The sequence below is a fragment of the Rhyacophila brunnea genome, unplaced genomic scaffold, assembly GCF_057557595.1.
Source record: "Rhyacophila brunnea isolate RB1 unplaced genomic scaffold, BYU_Rbru_1.0 scaffold_1, whole genome shotgun sequence".
Taxonomy (NCBI): domain Eukaryota; kingdom Metazoa; phylum Arthropoda; class Insecta; order Trichoptera; family Rhyacophilidae; genus Rhyacophila; species Rhyacophila brunnea.
The window spans coordinates 65,463,027-65,486,432 of record NW_028232751.1 but is presented as its reverse complement, the minus strand read 5'-3'; the positions used below and the strand labels follow the sequence as shown (position 1 = coordinate 65,486,432).

General features: G+C 31.7%; 2 protein-coding genes and 1 long non-coding RNA gene across 8 annotated transcripts in view; 1 reads left to right on the top strand and 2 right to left on the bottom strand.

Annotated features, from left to right (window-relative positions):
• The window catches only part of LOC147080134 (uncharacterized), a 43,248-nt gene extending 26,482 nt beyond the window's left edge, over window positions 1-16,766 (top strand). The window contains exon 4 of the mRNA XM_085948235.1: window positions 16,567-16,766. Coding sequence (XP_085804361.1) covers window positions 16,567-16,632 — 66 coding nt within the window. The 3' untranslated portion in view covers window positions 16,633-16,766. The remainder of the gene's footprint in view (window positions 1-16,566) is intronic.
• Window positions 6,183-12,049, bottom strand: LOC147080135 (uncharacterized). Its single transcript, XM_085948257.1, has 5 exons — window positions 11,070-12,049; window positions 9,186-9,371; window positions 8,852-9,103; window positions 8,664-8,741; window positions 6,183-8,353 (listed from the first exon to the last, which is right to left on the bottom strand). Exons 2-5 carry the CDS (start codon window positions 9,339-9,341, stop codon window positions 8,024-8,026), a joined length of 816 nt encoding a protein of 271 aa, XP_085804383.1. The 5' UTR covers window positions 9,342-9,371; window positions 11,070-12,049; the 3' UTR covers window positions 6,183-8,023.
• A 5,023-nt stretch (window positions 16,767-21,789) lies between the features above and the next one.
• On the bottom strand, window positions 21,790-23,406 carry LOC147080133 (uncharacterized). Of its 6 annotated transcripts, none has more exons than XR_015070818.1 (4): window positions 23,251-23,387; window positions 22,656-22,766; window positions 22,419-22,561; window positions 22,045-22,185 (listed from the first exon to the last, which is right to left on the bottom strand). It is a non-coding gene; the product is annotated as an uncharacterized LOC147080133 (long non-coding RNA). The 6 variants fall into 6 exon arrangements; XR_015070823.1 differs by having other exon boundaries at window positions 22,056-22,187; window positions 22,425-22,561; XR_015070819.1 differs by having other exon boundaries at window positions 22,112-22,236.

Sequence of the window (23,406 nt, the reverse complement as noted above, 5' to 3'; positions counted from 1 at the left end):
TATGGCTTGGTTTCGCAGGATTTCATTGCATTTTAAAAACTAACCAACACCGTCTGTAAATTTAAGTCTAATTTCAATGGAAACAAATACATAATATGACTGACAAAATTTAGTGTGCACTATTTATGGCTGATCTTTACAACCTACCCCCATCCTTTGCTACTGGTAGGTGGTAATTAAGTTTCACAGTTATTCTCTGATTCCCTTTACTGTGATAAGTGAAACTATACTTTGCGGTATAATACTTATATAGGTACATTTGAATGAACACAAAAAGACTAGATATTTATTTAGTTTATATAATGTCGTTATCAATTTCCAGGATCTATCCGATGCTAAGTGAAAGAAAAATAGTCATAAGCCACAAAATTAATTTTAATACGTTGATATTTTAATAGCCAATGGATAAATTATATGTTTTTTTCCGTGTGATGTGTAGAATAACAATAGTATACACAAATCAACATGGGACGCAAAACGGCTATAGTATTATAATTTCTTTTATTTTGTTAACTGTCAATTCATGTTGGAACTGCATTGTATTGTTGTTTTTGTTTAATAAAACGCATTTTTTTTGTAGTACTTATTCCACTTTTAATCAATAGGGGCAAGTTGTGTTCCTCTGGACGATTGTTCCTCTGGACAGTGGTGTTTTCTCGTAAACGGGTAATCATATTTTTCTTCTTTTAACACATTCAAATGCACATTTTTACACCAGGCAAAACTGTCCTGACGTTTAGTCTCATGTCTCAAAGTGAAAGACAATCATAGTGTTTGTCTTTTTTTCAATGAAAAAGTAAGTATTTTTGTTTATTATCAAGTGACTTTTTTATTGTAAAGAAGCCTTGTGTATGGCACTATTTAATGTCACATAATAGTGTATTGTTTTAGAATGCTTTAGAGCTCATTACCTCTTTGATAACTTAACTCCAAAAAGTATAACATTAAAAACCGTTAAAAATAGCCATGTCATGTTCCTCTGGACAAACATTTGATTGTTCCTCTGGACGTGTCCAGAGGAACAATGCATCATATTTTTATGAACAAAGTAATCTCTACCCGGTTCATATTAAAGTGTCACGCAGCAAACTTGGAAAGACAAGGGATCACCTCGTGGATCATAACTTACTGACAATATGTCGTAAGCAATTTTAAGTAACAGGTAACGCTCCTTTCAACGATGCTATTTTTAAAGAGGATGATTTTTTATCAGCATACTTTAAAGATCCTCCGCAAAATCTTGAACCAATTATAATAAACCAACAGGAGGATGGCTCGATTTCAGTCATAGAAACAAAGAATTCTGAGTCAATCGAAGTTGCTCAGATGCCAACTGAGCAGGTGCACGAGACATTTTATTCTTACCTCGAGTTGCAAGAAAATGGTGCAAACAAGCAAATTACCTGAAATAGTTAGTCCTTACCTAAAAGCACCCCCAAAGAAAATCGTAAGTGGAAGTAAACCAGGAAAATCCCGGATCAATATCGGTGTGTTACTCAATACTAACACACCAGAGTGTAATATCAGTGACATTGAAAAGAAACATAAAAAAGGGATCTAAAAACAAAATTATACGGGATATATTAAGCCAAAACTTAAACTGAAAAAAGGGATACAATTATTGATTCTGTCGATCTCGGTATCAGCCAAATGCCACAAAACATGCATCGTGAGATCTTAAGTAATGAGTTAATGGTTACTTGTAGCATTTGTAAAAGGTTGGGTACTGAACCTAGCGTACCTAGTAAAATGTGATTGACACATGCCAGTAATACGTTCACAGGTCATGTATTGCTAAGAATCACAGAGAAAACATACCAGGGAGTGACGTGAAGGTTTTTTTGTGTGTGAAAAGTGTAGTATTTGAAATAATGAATCGGACAAATCTTTTAGTAGTGAGTATCAATAATTGCAGATGTACTTACAAAGACATCAAATTTGACTGTGTTTGTCTCATTAAATAGTACCTACTTATGTATAACAAAAATGTATTATTTTTATTGTCAATTAAATAAAAATATTTTGAGTAATACCTAAATATCGTTTTATATATTATAGGTTATTCCAACGTTAAAAATGATTGATTTTGTGCTGTCCAGAGGAACAACACTGTCCAGAAGAACGTGACCCTATGTCCAGAGGAACATACATGGGTATGTTCCTCTGGACAATTTAGAGGTTTTTATAAATGTGTCTATATCTCGCTTATTGAAAAACATTCACTGAAACAAAAAATAAAAAGTGATGCATCATTTATCTGAGCTCAAAATAATTTAATTTTTTATAGTTTTTGAGAAAAAAAATCAGGAAAGCTTAAAACTGGAGATTGTCCAGAGGAACACAACTTGCCCCTAGATTAGGACCAGTTTCGTCGACGTTTCGACCTAATCTATTGATTAAAAGTGGAATAAGTACTACAAAAAAAATTGCGTTTTATTAAATAAAAACAACAATATAGTATTATAGTTACTTATTATAATGTTTGTAAACATTAAAATGCTTATATATCAAAACAATGTTTCCGTGGCATATTATTGTCTTTTAATAACCCCTTCAAACTTTGTGAAAGTTGTAAATAAAGTAAGTAGATACAAAATTAGTTAAAAATAGAATTAGTGGGTATTTAATAAAATATCCCAATCTACTGTCTACTATTTTAGCTTTTAAATTATAATTTTTAAGAGAAAATTAGAGGGTGGCAAACTCAAGGACTGTCTTGGACGGCAAACGCCCTAGCTACGCCACTAGCTTATCTTAAAGGGAAAGCATAAAATGTAATGAAACAAAAAAAAAAAACATGGTTATTATAATGAAATATTATTCATTTTTCATCAATAATAATTAGGTGGAGTGATACATATAAAAATAATTTTCATTTAATTGGGATGTAATATCTTAATAAAGTTAAAGTGGTTGATAAAATCTTACAATTATACAAATTAATAATAAAAAAGAATAAAGTTAGGTAGTTAGTAGAAACATTAGTGGATACAAATAATAGGCAAACAATACTTACTTCTGAATAGTTACACAATTTAATAATTTAAAAAAAAACACAAACTATACCTAAATAAAGTTAGGTTTTTCGTAGAAACACAATTTTGACATTGCATAAGAAAAAAGTTACCCAAAGTATAATGGAAAATAATTTAACAAAAATTACCTATAGCAAAATAAAGTTAAGGTGGTTGATAAAAACATACGAGTAGATATCAATACAATAGCTGGTAATAAACTTTGGCAAAAAAATGCTAAACTCAATAAAGTGACTTTTCCTACCAACAATAAAAATAAAGATATAGAAAACTGTACAAAACCTAATACTAGTAGGTTACAAAAACTTCAAAACAGTATCCGAAACAGTAACTGGAGTGCGATGGTAAAACAAAATTCGTTGATGAACGGACCTGTCCGTGTATACGAGAAATAATACTAAAAACTAACGATTATTATATCAAATGAAATTAAAAATAAATTCTTAATCTAACACATTACTTATATAATTAATAAATTTAACATAACACTTTTAAAATAATATTGGTAAGATACGCCAAATTCACTGTACGTTAAAATATAAACGCTTTAAACGAACGATTATTATATCAAATGAAATTAAAAATAAATTCTTAATCCAACATATTATATAATTAATAAATTTAACATAACACTTTTAAAATAATATTGGTAAGATACGCCAAATTCACTGTACGTTAAAATATAAACGCTTAAAACGAACGATTATTATATCAAATGAAATTAAAAATAAATTCTTAATCCAACATATTATATAATTAATAAATTTAACATAACACTTTTAAAATAATATTGGTAAGATACGCTAAATTCACTGTACATTAAAATATAAACGCTTAAAACGAACGATTATTATATCAAATAAAATTACAAATAAATTCTTAATCCAATCTAATATATAAAAAATAATATTTGTTTGTGGGTTTGTTTGTTTGTTTGTTCGTTTTGAATGCACTGCCATACCGTTCATCCGATTGCGATAAAACTTTGTCAACTTATTGCTTGCACTTTCGCGAAGAGTATAGGCTATACTAATATATAAAAATGAATGTCTGTCTGTCTGTATGTCTGTCTGTCTGTGTGACTGTCCCATATGCGTTCCTATACCATTCATCCGATTGCGATGAAATTTTAATAAGTGGTTGTATGCATACCCATGAAGGTTTCTGAATTAGAAAAATCATCATCTTCTTCTTCATTCTATTTTCTTTTATTCGTATGGTTCCTATACCATTCATCCGATTGCGATGAAATTTTGGTAAGTGGTTGTATGCACACCCATAAAGGTTTCTAAATTAGAAAAATCATTATTTTCTTCTTCTTCTTCATTCTATCTTCTTTTATTCGTATTGTTCCTATACCATTCATTCGATTGCGATGAAACTTTCATCGGTTGTTGTGGTAACACCCGTAAAGGTTTCTGAATTAGTACAACCATCTTCTTCTTTTTCTTCATTCTATCTTCTTTTATTCGTATGGTTCCTATATCATTCATCCGATTGCTATGAAACCTTCATAAGTTGTTGTGGTAACACCCGTAAAGGTTTCTGAATTAGTACAACCATCTTCTTCTTCTTCTTCTTCTTCTTCTTCATTATATCTTCTTTTATTCGTATGGTCCCTATATCATTCATCCGATTCCGATCGTCAGTGGTTGTGCCAACACCCGCGAAGGTTTCTGAATTTGTACAACCATCTTCTTCTTCTTCTTTATTATATATGTATTCTTTTATTCGTATGGTTCCTATATCATTCATCCGATTGCGATGAAACCTTCATCAGTTTTTGTGGTAACACCCGTAAAGGTTTCTGAATTAGTACAACCATCTTCTTCTTCTTCTTCTTCTTCTTCTTCATTATTTCTTCTTTTATTCGTATGGTCCCTATATCATTCATCCGATTGCGATGAAACTTTCGTCAGTGGTTGTGCCAACACCCGCAAAGGTTTATGAATTTGTACAAACAATTTCTTCGTCTTCTTCATTATATCTTCTTTTATTCGTATGGTTCCTATACCATTCATCCGATTGCAATGATATTTTGGTCAAGTATTGTGCTCACGCCCGCCAAGGTTTCTGAATTGAGGCAACCATTTCTTCTTCTTTTTCATATATTCTATCTTCTTCTATTCGTATGCGTTCTTATACCATTCATCTGATTGCGATGAAATTTTTGTAAGTTGTTGTGCGCACACCTGCAAAGGTTTCTAAATTAGTATTATATAAAATACAAAGTTCGTTTAATCCAATTTTGGTTTGTTAGTGCATATTAATAACATTAATAACGTTTGCGTATTTTGGATTCGATTTTAATTAAGTGTTCTTTTGTTTGACCCTTACTCCTATTAGAATTATTTTCATATTGATATATTGTATTACACAGATATTTTAATATTAAAAAAATAATTACCTCTTATTATTTTTTAAATATCTAAGATAAATATAACCACGAAGCGACCCTGTGCGAAGCCGGGTACTTCAGCTAGTATATTATATAATTAATAAATTTAAAATAACACTTTTAAAATAATATTGGTAAGATACGCCAAATTCACTGTACATTAAAATATAAACGCTTAAAACAAAATCTTACAAATAAGTTTAAAAATAACAAAAATTCCGACAATCTCATGAAAGATATAATATGAACTACACAAAATATGTATGATCTAAAAAATTTACATGAAGGCATGACATTAAACATGTTTTACATAATTATTATAAGAACAATAAAATATTTTTAAACCAACAAAACAAATTAAAGCAACTATGAACAATTCATAATAGATCGTGGGTCTATTCTATACTTATCGACCGCTAAAGTGATAAAGTAATACATATTATCAAACTTACGGTAAGTTTGTATCAAATTATTAGCGCTTATTGTAACAATTACAATAAGTTGATTTTAATTGCTGCAATATTTGCTATATTTTAACAGCAGCAAGAGAGGTTCTGTTAAAATATAGCACATATTGCAACAAATACAACCAACTCATTATAATTGTTACAATAAGTGCTAATACGTTGATACAATCCTACCCTAAGTTTGATAATATTTATCACTTTATATTTATAACCTTAGCGGTCGATAAATATAGAATGGATCCACTGGTGAACATTTAATTTATTTTTTCGTGTATTTATTTTGGACAAAAACCTTTATTTTCAACCACGACTTATTACTAAGTAACTGTGGGTGTTTTGCGATGAGTGTTTCACACTCATTGCGTTTTGGGGGCTTATTTTTTGCAATGTGAGTTTTGAAAAACGATATTACCACATTTTTCTGTGACTCCGTCCATGGTATGAGAACTCTTTTTTTTTTTGTTGGATTTTCAATATCGATGCTATTAATATTTTTAGAAGTAGACGGAGTACAATTAATTGCCAGGTTATCATTAATTTCATCATTAATTTCGTTTTCGCAATTATCAACTCTGTCTTCATCTAGTTGAAGGTCATTAGGGCTCTCAATTAATAAATCTTCTTCTAAATTAATCTCAATTTCTTCCAAACTCTTCCCTTTGTATTGCGCAGCCGTGCCCTTCTCCATTAACAATAATAATTTCGATATTTTTGCAGTTTGATAGACGTCGTCAGGTAGCCTATACGACTGTCTATGAACTCCGCTAGTATGGCCCATAAAATTGGCCAACTGCTCAATATCATTTTCTGTCATGTTGAATATCTGAGATATCGTAGCCAAGTGTTTTCTCAGCTTGGTCGATGTAATGGAGTGAGGGTTTTTAGCTTTGCATGCTTTTGTAAAATTTTGTACCCACATATTGGGGTATTTAGATGTGGTCGTCCGAACAAATAATGGTTTTCAATTCCCGTGAAATTATTTCTTACTTTTAAGAGTAATTTAAGATTTTCTTGGACGTCTAAACTAAACAAAACAGGGACACCTCGGCTTCTTTTCCCTCTGATCACCACGCGTTTAAATTTTTGCATTAGTATTTTTTCGGTTGGTGTTATAACATCTGTGAATTCATCGTAGTTTTTTTGGTAGTCTAACTCTGACTGTTCATAAATATGTAACGGTAGTCTCTGAAGTTCTCCTGGGCGTTTTCAGTTTAGCAGAAGAACTTGGCAAAACACCACTTCTAGTAAATCGGTATAGGCAATTTCGTCGTTATTATTGGAAATAAGCCTAGAGGCAGCATTACTTGCTCTGTTTATTAAATAGTCTTTTAACAATATTAAATCACTTGCAAGTGGTACCAGAGTTACTTTATTCCACTTCTGTACATTTAAATCATCTGCCACCTGGCTCGAAATTTCAAATCTCCAATTAGATGTAAAAAGTAAAATCATGGTTTTCAGATTACTTTCAGCATCGGCAGATTGAATATCAGCAAAATAACCTTTTTTTTTTAACGCATAAACAATGGCGATATCACAACATTGTTTTAGCGATGTTGCGATATTCATCGCATATGTTGGACTTAAAAATGCGTCTTTATTAGAGTCATATTTGGCGACAACTTTTGTCGCTTCGACAAATAAATCAAAATTTTTAGGAGTCAGTGCTTGAGACAGATTTTTTATACTTGGATCCATTGTTTTAATCTGTATCAATAACTTTGATAATTCGCGCATTTTCCTTGATGTAACATTTATGTAGTGTTTTTCGCGGTGGATTTTTAAGTAACGTGCACCAAAAGCACAGATAAGTGTGTCTTTTTTAGCCACCAGAGAAATTTTATCGGCGCGCATATGAGGAAATACCTTTTCTTTTAATTGTTGGTCGATTTTCAAGTGTCGGACCAAGAAATTATGGGCATCACTCTGAGATTTAGATGATGTAGTATTGGGGTTTGATGTACATATTTTTCTGTGCCTCCATAGTTGTTTGGAAGAGTAGAAGCCAAGGCAGTGAATACAAGGTAAATATTTATCCGGAGACACTGGTATGTTTGCTTTTTTCATAGGCTTAATGCAATTTTCGAAATTTGTCAAGTAGTTTCCCTTTTTTCTTAGTAATGTTATGAGTTCTTTCCTTTCTTTTTTTTTACAGGTTTTGAAAAAATTTTCATTACTTCCGTTTCTGAGGAGTGGTTTCTATTAAGGTGCCTTGCAAAATTTAGCACAAAATTTTCGCAAAAGTAGCAAAAATCTTTTTGGCGAAATGCTGTTGATTTTCTGGACACAGAAGAAGAAGCAATGTTGTGGTCTGGTGGTGTCGCCATAACTTGGTCAAATACGGAAAGCTCCGTACTAGACATTTCTTGTGATGGTCTCTCATTGTCGTGTGTAGCAATTCCCATTATGCTGTCATTACTGCAATGTTCATCTTCTGGAAGCAATGGCTCATCCTAAAAAAAATATTGTTACTCTATTAGATAGTGATTCATTTAAAAATATAACGTGGAAATTATGGGGAACTGAACCAGAACCGTTCCACTGTTCTTCTGGTTTTCTCATATACAGATAAGAATTTAAGAAGTATTTTTTTAAATTATGTAGTATCATACAGGACTTCCATAAGTATGACACTCTCAATTTGGGAAATATTGTGAGACTAAAAGAATTTTTGGTGAGAGAAAAGTGATTGAAAAGAAGAAGGTGGGAAGCACCTAGCCTATGCAGATCTGTCACAGTTAAAGTATTATAATAAATACTTACATCTGTTTCATCGATATCTGGAAAATACTCTGAATCAACATCTGAGCCACCAATAGATGATGTGGAAGATTGAACCATCTAAAACAAAAAAGGAGTTATGTGATAATGTTATTTTAATATGAGGAAGCGTTATCCATTAATTTTAATGAATTGAAAGACAAAAAGTTTATCTTAATATTGAAAGTCACCTCATCATGAGAAAAATAGCTCGGTCCTTCCGTATCGTCTGGTATCGGTCCCTTTGTTTCCGTTACAGTTTTCTGTGTAGTGGGTAGTTCTGTGTCGTCTGGGATTATGTATGGAATCGTCCCTGATTTCAGCTTCAAAATCATCGTACTCATTTTGAAATCAATATTAGGGTTTATGGGTAATACTGGTGACAAAGGTCGATTACAGAAGTAATTCGATCTTTTTCTTTTTGGTGCAGCTTTCATTTTATTCTGAAACAAAAAAAAAATATTGGTATAAAAGTATTAATAATGTCCCTAACGCATAATTTCATATTTATAATAAACTACTAACCGCATTGACGGAATGCAGACTCTGAGACTCCTTTTTATATGGATGGCTTCGTATAGTTGTATCATTTGAAATGCTGATTTCTGTCTTGGCTGATGAAACGATGGGCTCAGAATTGCGAAGACATACAAGCGACGAAGATGCGTCCAATAATATCATTTTGTCATTATTAGACTCATTTCCTGAAATCTTAAAAATAAATATTACGTGTAAGTTAATTTTGTTCTGTGTTGCCGGAGTCTAATTCATAATTTTCAAATATTGTTTAATCATTCAATACTGTGATTGCATTTTAAATAAGAATTTATTCTTCGCACAGGGTCGTTTCGTCGTTATATTTATCTTAGATATTTAAAAAATAATAAAAGGTTATTATTTTTTTAATATTAATATAATATTAATACAATATGGCAATATGAAAATAATTATAATAGGAGTACAGCTCAAACAAAAGAACACTAAATTAAAATTGAATCCAAAATATGCAAACGTTATTATTGTTATTAATATATAGGTAGTAAAAAAAAAATTGGATGGAAAAAACAAACAACAAACTTTGTATCTTATATAATACTAATTTAGAAACCTTCGCAGGTGTGCGCACAACAACTGACAAAAGTTTCATCGCAATCGGATGAATGGTATTGGAACGCATGTGAATGGAAGAAGAAGAAGATGGTTTTTCTAATTTAGAAACCTTTGCGGGTGTGCGTACAATAACTGACGAAAGTTTCGTAGTAATCGGATTAATGGTATAGGAACCATACAAATAAAAGAAAATAGAATGAAGAAGAAGAAGAAAATGATGATTTTTCTTATTCAGAAACCTTTGCGGGTGTGCATAATATAACCATTTACCAAAATTTCATTGTAATCGGATGAATGGTTCAGGAATGTATATGGGACAGACAGATAGACATTCATTTTTATATATAAGATATAGCCTATACTCTTCGTGCAAGTGCAAGCAATAAGTTGACAAAGTTTTATCGCAATCGGATGAACGGTATGGCAGCGCATAACATACGAACAAACAAATAAACAAATATTGATTTTTATATATTAGAAGATATCGTTTTGTGAAGCATGTAAAATTAAATTACCTATTTAAAACGTCATAAAAAGTTTTCAAAACAATGTGACAAAGAAGTTCCAAAATTAATTTTAAGTAAATCAAAAGACGAAAATTATATTATTACTATTAGTAGCAATGCAATTTGGTAAGAATTTTCCTCAATATTCCATAATATATGTAAAACTTTGTTTATTGTAAATGACTTTCAGATGTTTTTACGAAACAATTTGTTGACACTTGAACCTGGCAAAAAGGGCACTATTTTATTACTATTGTAATTCAATAGAGAAATAAATTAAATATAAGTCAAAAAATAAATCGATACCTATATTACCGATACTTTTAAAAGATAGATACAATAATTATTAATTGCAATTTCAAGAGACATCTTTAGTTAATACATATTATACAGTATTTTTTTTACTATTTACTGCGATCGATTATTTCAGCGTTGAATTTGCACCAATAATTGTCTCCAATGGGTTTTGACGTCATTATAATATTATATTGCCGCAATTCCGGAGAAAATAGATATAAAATGCGGCACATTTCTATTTTAATATGTGAGAGGTATGTAGCCTAACAATATAATAGTTTTTAAGACAATTGATATGGAAAAAAAATGAACACTAGCATCATGCGAATTACAGTCTTTCCGAAAATAGACTTGACAAAAAACTAAATGTAATTTGCGGACAAATGAAGATTACCGAAGTTATGTTTCCGAATTTATTTTAATAAAGTAGTAGTAGTTAATTATTAGTTATTGTTCGATAAGAATACTGATATAAATTAATCTATTGCAAACATACCTGATCAGATTCTATCACTGGCACTTCAGGGTTTATTATATTTGATATAGTATCTTCGCCTGTAAAGAGATGATTGCAAAATATGAGTAAAAAATAAATATTAACGGTAAATAATACATCTTTTTCCAAATATATTTTTTTTTGTCTCAGTTTTATTTTCGCATATTATGTAGAATGCTTACCACACTCGTGTTACGCAATTTATTGCGTTTATACAAAAAATAAAGAATTCTATTTAATCATATTGATATTGGTTCGATTTTATTACTAAATTATATCAAATAATATTCAAAATAATCATACGTACCAAAACACCGATTTCTTAAACTTTTCTTCATTTTGTTCCCAAAGTAATCATTCGTTAACTATAAACATTAGGTTTTAAATAAACATTTCCCTTGTTGAGTTACAAGAATCATACGTACCAAAACACCGATTTCTTAAACTTTTCTTCATTTTGTTCCCAAAGTAATCATTCGTTAACTATAACTACTTTACGATACGTCGCGACTGTCCCGAAGGTCACGTTATACTAATGAATAAGAATTATCAATGAATATGTATTATTGCATCATCTGTTCTGGTGAAGATTCAAACACTGGAATAGAGCGTTGCAATCTACGGGACGTACGACACGCGACTCATTGTAAACAAAAGATACGTGCACAAATATACAATCATGGCTAGTAGCGCCGTCGGCGACAAAACTGCAAACTACAAATACATATTTTGTTCCTATGAGGTAACAAAACTGCTTCTGGGCTATTTTCGTTTTTAGACTCTATGAGCGGTTGGGAGATGAGATAATGTAAAATTACATGAATTCAATTCTGCGTCCGTATACCGGACGCCGTATTACAGTTGGACGCAAGATTGAATGAAAGTGTCCTATTAGAAGACGCAGTAATGATAGCGGGATGTATATATATATAAATAGTCGAATACCACCCTTTTACGTATTTGAGAAGGTGACAGGGAACGGAGGAGAGAGTAGCAACTGCGTGGTAGAGCACAGTTTTTGCATTATCAACAAGAATCTACATTCTAAGAAATGTACGAAATAACGAATTATTTTAAAGTCGAGGGCCACCCTTACTATGATATCAAAAGAGAGTATTGTATCAGAAGAAATTATGTATATGATGTGTTGTAAAAAAAATAATCCAAGTATAAAAGCATTACTAACAATTTTTATTAATGTTAATATAATACAATATAATTATTATATATAAAAGTATGAAATAGAATTAGTACATAATAGTATGCGCATTATGATAAATTTGGCATATTTCAGTCATTTGTCGATAATATATCGAGTGCTTAAAGTCAGACAACGTTATCTACAAAAGTGTTTTTTTTTTTTTTGAGATAACGTTATTTTACATTTACGGCTACATGATAGTCAAACAATGTTATGTCAATCTTTTCTAATTTCTTATTAAATCGTCAGTAAAGTTTAATGCTAACTATATAAATTACCCTTGTTTTCATATTTTTTTAAAACTATCCCTATAAATTTTAATATCATCATAAGCAAGATAAATGTACAATACACAATAAATTATAAAATATAAACATTAGGTTTTAAATAAACATTTCCCTTGTTGAGTTACAAGAATCTAAAATAACGATTTTTGGCTCTCCTGTAAAGTTGCACTTTTATAGATAGTGTTGTTGGACACTAAGCACTTGATATTGGATAAAAGGTTAGTTATTTATTATGCCGCATTTATTTAATTAATTATTGGCACCAAAATATCTGTTGACAATTATTCTCTGTTGAGCAGAATACGCCTGCCTTATCCTATTCGTATCCGGAAATTTGTACGTAAACAGTTCAACATAGAACACTTATTCGTGTGCCGCAGTACGTGAAACATGAGTTCGTGCAACATTTAATCAAATGATGAGTTCTTCGTTGAACATTTCACCGTGGAATACATTCTACAACATGTGGCGCTAGTTTGCTGTTCCAATTAGATTCAATACAAATTTTATGAGATGTCTTTATTGCTTTTAAATAATTTAATGTTGAAACTACATAAATAATATACATATCGATGGCTTAATTCGCAAATTTGCTAACTCCACTTTTTGCTGAAAATGACTTAATGATGCCATTTTGTTGTATTATGCTTTGCGCATGTCCTGTATAAGTTTGACAACTCCAAGTTATTTAAATAAGTATATCAAAAAAACGTTACAAGAAAATTTGTCAACTCCATCGGGCTCCAAAACCTATACTGCAAAATGTATAACTCCGCCATTTTGTATCCAGATCTATCAGAAGCGTGTGATTAGTAAGCAACTCTACAAATAAATCATCTAAAAGGTGGTTTATTTCTGTCGACAATACAAACAAAACATTCTCAACTTGTAATTTTGAGTACAAACCATGTTTTCCATAAATATGTACACGCTTTTTATAGATATGTGTTAGATAATATCCTTGCTAAATCAACTAAAGGAATTACTCTTTTTTCGTTGCGTTCAAATAAAATTCAAAAGGACCTCAAAAACTGCACTTTTTAATTTGTATAAGATTGATTGGTGCGTAACAAAAAATTTAAAAGCGTTTTCAACCGGTTCTTTCTATAAATACTTTATCTATATGGGTAGGTACATTTATTTTTGACATGAATATTGTAGGTTAAAGATCTACCATCGTAAGTTGGCACCCGGTCGAATTTGAAACTAAAATTGTCTATCGAGGATAAATTTGTTACAAATGCCATTCAATTTTACAACATGTTTCTCGAATTATGGATTGCATAATATTTGTACAGAAATCTACTATCAATAAAAAATTATAAATTACCATTTTTTTGTTAGTTATGGTAATATTCTCAATGTCATACTAGCGCCCTCGCTGAAATGCCAATTTATGATGGTAGATCTATAACCGAAATTAAAACCACAAAAATGTTAATTATTTAGTATTCTGTTTACTAAGTATTCACACATACATGATTTATAAATAATAATATGTAATGTTTAATAGGTTATAGGTTACCTTTGTTACAGTTGCATAATAGTGCATTTTAAATATCTATAGGTCATACCACAGAACTGAGTAATAAGATATGCGAAAGCCAGTCACCATCGACCAAGAATTTGAAGCCAGCAACGCAAGAAATACTAAGAGGGCTCGCACATCAGAACTCGCCGCATGCGTCTTACGACGAATTCGTCGATGTGACGTCATCGTAAACCAAGAAACAAACGTTATCAAATGGACCATCGCAGATTGGCCGATGCAACTGCAACTCTGCGACCCTGCGACATTCGTCTAGTTGCAATGGCCAAAGCGTGCATGTCGATCTCGGGAATGTCGCCTCCGCACAAGCGCACAGCTGGCGGCCATCGGTCATTTCTGTCTTTGTCTCTGTCTACAATGTCATTGCTCGCTCACGCCGCCGCGTTTGACGTTTGTTCATACAATCAACACAATAAAAATGGCAGACGAGAGACTTCTCTTTTTTCGTGTTTGACGTTTGCCGCTGGGCAGATGTGCGAGGATGTACGATGCAACATTCGTCGAAATTTTGTCAACTTTTGATTTATGGCCGTTAGGCACACAAGGCGAATTGTGATGTGCGAGCCGGCTAAGCCCGTTTAGTGTCTTCGAATATTGCCAATATTGAATGCGCGTTTCGTTTATGTTAGAAACTTTAATGCATATTATGATACATAATGTAAATATTCAAAATAACATTTCTTTATCACATGGTTGTTGACTATACTACTACTACTATATGACTTATATACCTACCTCATATAATGTTTTCCTAATTCCCATCAATAAATAGCTGGCACTACATAATATTACTAATAAAAATCATCAATTATCTATACCTACTTACATGATTCCAATATATTACACAAGGAATTATAAATCTGGATCTATGTAAAAGAAGTGCCTATGTCAAAATTGTCTAATATGTACTAAGTTAAGTGTTGAAAAGTTCGTAAAAATTTTCAAAAATTGCTTTATTTTTTAGTCTTGTCCAAATTATTTACATGTATTAAAAACAACAAAAACATCTATAGTTCATCATTATTGTTAAAATTATCAATTAACAAGTCTGAACGGTATTAAACAATCGCTTGTACTGGAACTAGCTAAATAATTAATATTTTTGCTCCAAAGCGCAATACATTGGGCTCCATTGAATGGAAATTATATTAATAAATAAACTTTTTACAAAGAATGTTGTCACTTGTTAGCCATTCGCCCAACCCATTGGGTCTTTACGCGACCACGTACTTATCTATAAAAATCATTTATATCCTAAATGAATTAAATAACAGCATTTATCTATAGTAAAAGTTTAAGTAGGTAGGTATTGCCATCTTTGTATTTTCAATAATGCCTACTTACTAAAGGTTTCAAATCAACTAGTCCATTATCCACACGCAAAATTTATGTGTATAAGAAACATTTGATCTGGTTTTATAATACAAATATAAATATACATATTAATACAATAAGAGAACATTTTTCACATATTTTTTTTATTCAAATGTTTTGGTAAGATTATAGGAATCTGAATAAAACATTTGAAACCATAATATTCTAATAATAAAGATAATCTCCTAATATAATATTTTACCAATTACCACCAATAGCTGTTCATAATTTATACCATTAAAGTGCAATATTACTTACTAATATACTAATACTAGCTAATACTAATATATTACACAGGGAATTATAAATATAATATTATTTATTTATAATATTTAACAAAATATTGCTATTTCGGTAACTTACAATATTAATGTCTAAATAAAACACTTAAAAATACGTAATAAAACCATCGTAATACAAGAAACACACATTAAAAAATAGGTAGGTAAGTAGATTATAAATACAATCACATCGTATATGTATATTATTTATGTAGTTTCAACATTAAATTATTTAAAAGCAATAAAGAAATCTCATAAAATTCGTATTGAATCTAATTGGAACAGCAAACTAGCGCCACATGTTGTAGAATACGCATTCCACGGTGAAATGTTCAACGAAGAACTCGTCATTTGATTAAATGTTGCACGAACTCATGTTTCACGTACTGCGGCGCACGAATAAGTGTCCCACGAAGAACTGCATACGTACAACTTACATGTAACCTATCCTATTAGCATTCCAAGTGTCAGTATATACAAATTCAGATGGGACAGGGTCATCTACAAGTTAGATTTGGTATCTTAAAAAAAAGAGATTTGTTAGCACAATACATGACATACTCAATCCAATGTCACATCTATTTAAGTACCCACTGTTTTCATTTACTTGAAACTTAAATTACCTAAATTGTTGTATCATGTTGTGCAGAATACAACATGCATATATTTTTTTTATTTTTGTTGCTTTTTGTTCGCTCGTAGACATCTAAATTTTGTTTTAAGTACACCGTTGAGTCTCTTTACCACATTCGTTGAACAGTGGGTTTCTCAACCGCATAACCTGATTCGCCTGAAATGTTTTTAGATCAGTCAATACCAAGAAAACCAAAAGGAAACAAAGAATAACGAAGATGACCGAGAGAGAAGATGAAAACGGCAACCGAGTGCATCTGCTTCACGTTCTTCAGCTGAATGCAGAACTAAGATTTCAATGATCACAATCTGTTTTTTGAATATGTTTTCGATTAAATAAATTTGAAACGTTATACATTGATGTTTCATTAAATACCCACTCATAATTATGCAAAATTTTGATTCCTTTGATGTATACGGAATACGGGTAAATGTAAAACCAAATGAAAATGTTTGTTACTGGCGGTGCCAGTGGGGAAGGGTGGAGGTAGGCTGTTAAGATCCGCCATAAATAGTGCACACTAAACTTTTAGTTAAAACTCTTTCGTTATGCAATCGTTCCATTTCCATTTTGACCATTGATTCGTTAAATAATAAATGTCATGTTAATGAGTTTGAATGTTAATGAATTGTTTGTTTTAGTTATTCGTAATGAAGGTATCAAATAATAGTAAAATTCTCTCTGTGCGCATTTATTGCTAATTAATACCTATAATAATAATAACAATAATAGACAATTTTATTACAACATACTGTCGATGAATAATTATTTCAATCAATTTTATAAGCAACAATAACGAGCTCGACGCGTTCGCTACCAGTCGGATTTGAATAAAAATGGCCTTTTGTACGAAGATAGATGGATTATTGCATGTAATCATAGAAGATACGATTTTTTCTACGCCTTCTCAGTCTTCTTGGGCAAGAGCACCGCCTGGATGTTGGGCAGCACTCCTCCCTGGGCGATGGTGACGCCGGAGAGCAGCTTGTTAAGCTCCTCGTTGCGGATGGCGAGCTGCAAATGACGAGGGATGATCCTGGTCTTCTTGTTGTCGCAGGCCGCGTTTCCCGCCAACTCGAGTACTTCTATCCATTTCGGATTGCACGTAAAGGTGATGAATAGATTTGGGCGACCTTAATGACGAACATTTATACTTATGCAATTCAATTGCAACCTCCTCTATCTTGCCCGGCTGCAACATAGTGCGTACGTTCCACGAGCACATTGTATATATAATCATTTATCCTTAATTCTTTGCTTGGGTCGTTGGTTTATGGGGAGTCCGGGGTCCAAGGCAGTTGTTTTGGTGTTCATAATCAGGGTTTTTTTTACCGTGTTGGGTAATTAGCCCTACGACGAACCCTCCTCCTTTATCCGGGCTTGGGACCGGCCATAGCGTAGGTAGAGTCGTTCCCGATTACTATAGGCGGAGTTATAGGTTGTAACTAATTAATCGTAAATGAATACAAACACTAAGAAAATAAGTTTAATGATTTTAAACAATATTTTGGCAAAACATAAGTATGTATTAGGTAGGTACCTACTTTCAGATTCAAACAATTTAAAAAGTGACGTTAATTAAAACATAGGTAATTGTGCCGCAGATGCCGTCATGAGCTTTTATGAGGTTTTTTTACGAAAACAGTTTATTCCATGTAGACACCCTTTTCTGTCGGCGCATCGGCTTTTCGATCCAATAATTGTTAATTTAAAATTTTCATTAATTTTCATACATCATAATATTAGGTTGGGTTAGTGAGATGTCCGGGGTTCCGGCGGCTAGCTCAGGTGTCCATCAAACCCCGGGTTCACAAAAAAAATGATATTTTAAATTGAGGAGAAATTAAATGAAACCACGTCTGTCTCGTGCGTAACTTGGTATTATCTTATATTTTAAATTTTCTTTACAGGTTTATATATTTTGTTTTTACAATAAGTTTCGCAGGTCCGTACATGTTGGAAAAGGGACGCTTAGTAACTCCCCGTACCCACGCCGACTAGTAAAAAGGACTCGTGATTGGCCAAATCTGATCGCATGATCTTTGATTCGGCGAATCACGAGCCTAACCCTGGCGCCGGCGCGCAAGGATTTCACCGTTGCGCAATGCGCGGCAAAATTTATTATATTTGAATACTTATATTTAGTCTTAAAATTATCTCTTTCATCCATCATCATTTATACTTTTTTAAATCAAATTAAATTTATCTTAATTACACCTCCCCGCCCAGTATATGATTTTCACACACCGGACGAAGGCCTTTACTTATGAATAAAAAAAAAAAATACGTAGTTGAGCAAGGATCAGATTAGATATTTTATGAAGCCGTTTCTAGAGGTCAGGGTTACGTTTCGACTTATGACTACTAAATGATTATTTTACACCGGGAGAAGCCCGCCTGTAACAGGGGTGTATCAGTAGGTTAGGATAAGTTACGTTGGGTTAGGTTAGGTTAAATTAAGTTAGGTTAGATTATGTTAGGTTTGATTAGGTTAAGTTAGATTAGGTTATGTTAGGTTTGTTTCGGTTCTAAAAAGAATGTTATAAAATCTCGTGATGGCATCTGCGGCACATTTACCAAAACTTATATCGATGAACCGAAAAAGATATACCTAGGTGGTGTTATTTGGTTGTAGATTTACATCAAAAATATTATTATATGAACGATAGCAGCACGAATATATACCTATTTATATTACTGGGTTAAACATTAATAAATTATCGTTTTTGCGATTGCCTTCTAATAAATTGTATTGCTGCTACAATTATAACTTGACATTTGTGATTTTTTTTGTGCGATCTATTATTTATCGGTGAAAACAATTTTACCAGTGTGTGTAGTTATCAAAATTGAGTGAAATTATAATATTTACAATGAGTGATGTATGATTTTTGTTTTGTGAAACAAACTATTTTATGTGATTTCATTTATTTATTTGTGAAATCATTTAATATATGTGAAAATTACTTTCCATATGTTAAAGTTATTGTTTTGTTGTGAATTTTGATTAAGTATTGCAATGTGCGATTAATTCCCATCCTTTAAGGGGTCCACACACCAAAGCGAATATTCACGGCGAATTATTCGCCAATCAAGCTCGTATTGGCTTACGGGACAGAGCACGCTTGCGCGACCGCCTTACGTCTTGAGTGCGAATTTGCAACGAATATTCGCTGCAATTTTCGGGAACTCTGTCGACAGCGAATTATTCGCGGTCATACGATCATACGATCGAGTTGGTATGGAGTTGGTCCGGAAATATCCAATCCTTTATGATTTCTCTGACCTGACAGTGACTACAAAACATAAGAAAGAAAGATAAGATATGGGATGAAATTGGCAGGGAAATTGTTGAAAATGGTAAGAAGGTCGTCATAATAATATAAATATTATGTAGGTATCTTTGTCTAACCTAAGTATGTTAAGTTTTTTGACAGCATGAATACGGTAGGTACAAATACTATTTTATGTAACAAAAATACTTTATGCAGTCATCAAATGTTTAAAATAACTATAAAGGATAATAATGCTTCAAAATTTTTTAAATAGATTATCTACAACGTTTAAGGAGTATCCAGGATCATGGTTTGAAAATACAATAAAAACTCAATTTTGACCTTCGACGAGCATGTCCCCCCTTAAGTGTGATAATAATATAATATACAAGGATGAATAAGGCGTGGGCGAGGGCCAAGGTCCGTTTTATGATTCCTCTATTGATGTACCTATTTTTATTAAGAAAAATGTTTGCCGTAGAATGGAGTGAATTTCTATTTTTCTGCTACACATTATTCGGACAAACATGAATGACTTAAAACCTGTTTCTATGGACATAATCATACTTTAAAATATTTTTCAACTACCATTTATTATCAAACAGCCAATTTTGTGTGATGTCTCTTTCTATCCGGCGTTGGGGTGATTATAGACATGGCGGGTGGATAGAATCGAATAATGGTAATTTTTTAATGGTAAAAATGTAATTAAGTACCTACTGTACATTATAAATTTATGTAGGTACATTGAAGTATGGAATTTAATAAATCAACCTATTCATTTTAAAGTGCAGTAGCAAAAACAAATCATATAGGTATAAAAAGTTAGGTACCCACAAAATAAGCTTTTTCATAGAAGTAATAATAAATTGTGTGTTGTACATTGGATAATTAGTTAAGATGTGTTTAATGTATACCTTGTTTTCATGTTTGTCCAATTCATTATTTTGTCAACTATTTTTTTTACTCAACGAATAATTCACATGAATTGAGAATTTAAGTATGATAGAAAAAATCTTGAAAAAATAAACAATCAAACAGCAATGCTTTTAGCCACCATATTTCAACATTGCCCATATAGATTACAGCACCAAACCTTTCTTATCAGATGTCAGTACATCACATTAGCCTTTGGCGTGAACGGTTCAAGTCCTGCCCGGTGTAATATTTTTTTCCAAGGTATTTTATAGTAGCTCGGTATATTACTGAGGTATTTTTAAATAGTGTACATTAATGAATTCATTATTTTGTTTTTAATTTTTATAACTGTAATTCTAGTACATATTTAAACGGGGCATCTAATTAACTGAAAGAAAATACTACCATTATTGCTTTATTTCGGAATAAATAATTGTTTTCCCCCATTAGACATAATATGTGCATAAATAACACAACAGATAGGTAGGTAAAAAAACAAAATATCTATTTACATATTTCAAAAATATTGAAATATAAAGTATATTATGGAGCCAAAATATAAATGTAAATGTTATACAACACAGTATCATGTACATAAACATCTATTTATACAAAACATATACATAAACATCTATTTATCCAAGAATTATTTGATACTATATACCATATTCGATGGATGTATGTGGTGTAGATATTTTGTAAAATATTAGGTACGTATTTATTGTTTAACTAGGCGTATTTAATTTGCTACATGACCTATAGCTCTTTTATAATCACAAATTATTGTTGAATGTTCCGAAAATGAGTTTATGTGCCGAAACAGCTGTCAAGGTAAATGACTCAGTTAAAGTAGAATTAACAAAAATAACTATGTTTCAAAACCATTATAATCCATCTACCATGTAAACACCATTTCATGTTATAAAGAAATAAAAAGTCACCTAATTAAATAATATTATACTTACTAGAAAAAATATACTATCTTTATTTATACTTAATTTTCATTTAAAGTTGTAAAACGCTTGGTTACTAAATAGAGGAAGGACAGATTCTTCTGGCACGACCGAATCACATTGGAACGGTGTTATTATCATTTGAAAGTAACAATACTGACACCTAAATGAGTCGCCTGCACTGCCAGAATCATCTGACGCCTTTCTACCTATCTATATACAATTTATTGTTATTTTTTTTCATTTTTGTCCATTTTATTATAATATCATGTTACTTTTGAAGCTCATTGTAATTCTAATAATTATATAAATATTTTTCTTGTATTCTGTGCAAAAATGATTATTAAAACTTTCTTAACCTAAACCAAGTATTTTTTATTGAATGATCCTGCAAAAATATTTAAGTACAGTTAAGTGACATATTTTGTTTTGGTGTATAAGCCATAAATAAATATACATAAATTATATTTAATATATACATGTATACTGTATGTATAGCCACGGTTGGTAGTGCACTTGTTGCTGTAGCTATGCGATCTGGTATGATCTGGTCCATTATCCAAAAACACTCAATCACATCCCTGGTCAAACAGCGGGCAGCCGTGTAGCGAGCCTTGGGTGAGTCTGGCTGGCCTATGGTGGCACTGTAGAATGATTTCAATGTACACAGTCTGTTAATTTGAATATGTTTTCGACTGAAAGATGTAAAAATATTAGAAATCAGGATTTAAATAATTTAAAAACTGTTTCATTAAATATCCTATTCATACCTATGCAAAATTTTGATTCCTTTGAAGTATACAAAATACGGATGAATATAAACCAAACAAAAATATTTGTTACTGGTACTGCCATAGTAAAGTAAAGTTTAACATACTTCCCTAATGGAACAAAATTCCCAATTCTTGTCGTTCTGTAGACGTTTCATTTCAGTTTTTACCAACGATCCATTAAATATGAATTGGTCATGAACACTTAAAGGAAATCTGGCACTCACTGCCAGTTGTCCATGTCAGATACCTGCATAAAAATAAATGTCACGTTAAGATATTATACATAATGAATATGAACGTATCAGAAACAACATAGATTTTATTACAAATTTCACATTTACAGAAAAATTTCTGCGTTCATTTTTGAAAGTCTCCAAGTATGATGGGTATATTTGCACATGGGTGCAGTTAATGCAGCCAATGATTTTCGGGAAACTGCCTTTTCTTGAAGTCTGAAATTAAAATATATTTTTACTGACACAAAATAATATTCCCGTTAAATTGTTATTAAGTACGTAATTTATTTGTTGTGTCTATGCGCAGTTACTCTAGTTACATGACATGTACATTGTAATATTGGATAAATTGATCAGAGGGTATCAACACAACACTAAAAATAATGCATATCTTTGAGTTCGGTCAGGACTGTCAGCGCTGTATGGCGACTGTATGTAAGTATTACTAAGCACTGCTATTATAGCATCGGACACGTTTCCTATGCATCTGCTTACTGATGCCTGGCTCATTGCGCAGAAGACTTGGCCTACCCGTTTTTACTACGCTCCCTCTGCGTAGAAACGCAAAATAGTCAAAACCTACAATTCAAGTAAAGGAGACATGTCATTTCAATATCATATTCCCTTCAAATCCTGTTAACCCTTCATGGTAAATGCTTATTTACATGTGCAGTTATGAAACTGAGTAAATCTATCTTACCCATGAGCCATGGCAATCTTGCGCTGTCATAAAGTAAGGTTATATTAAATGTCGATGTAATTTGTCGCACGCCATCTCCTTATATCTTGTGTAATAAGCATTCAGAAGACGTGTACATTTTATCAACACAACTGTCACTTTGACATTCGTATATGT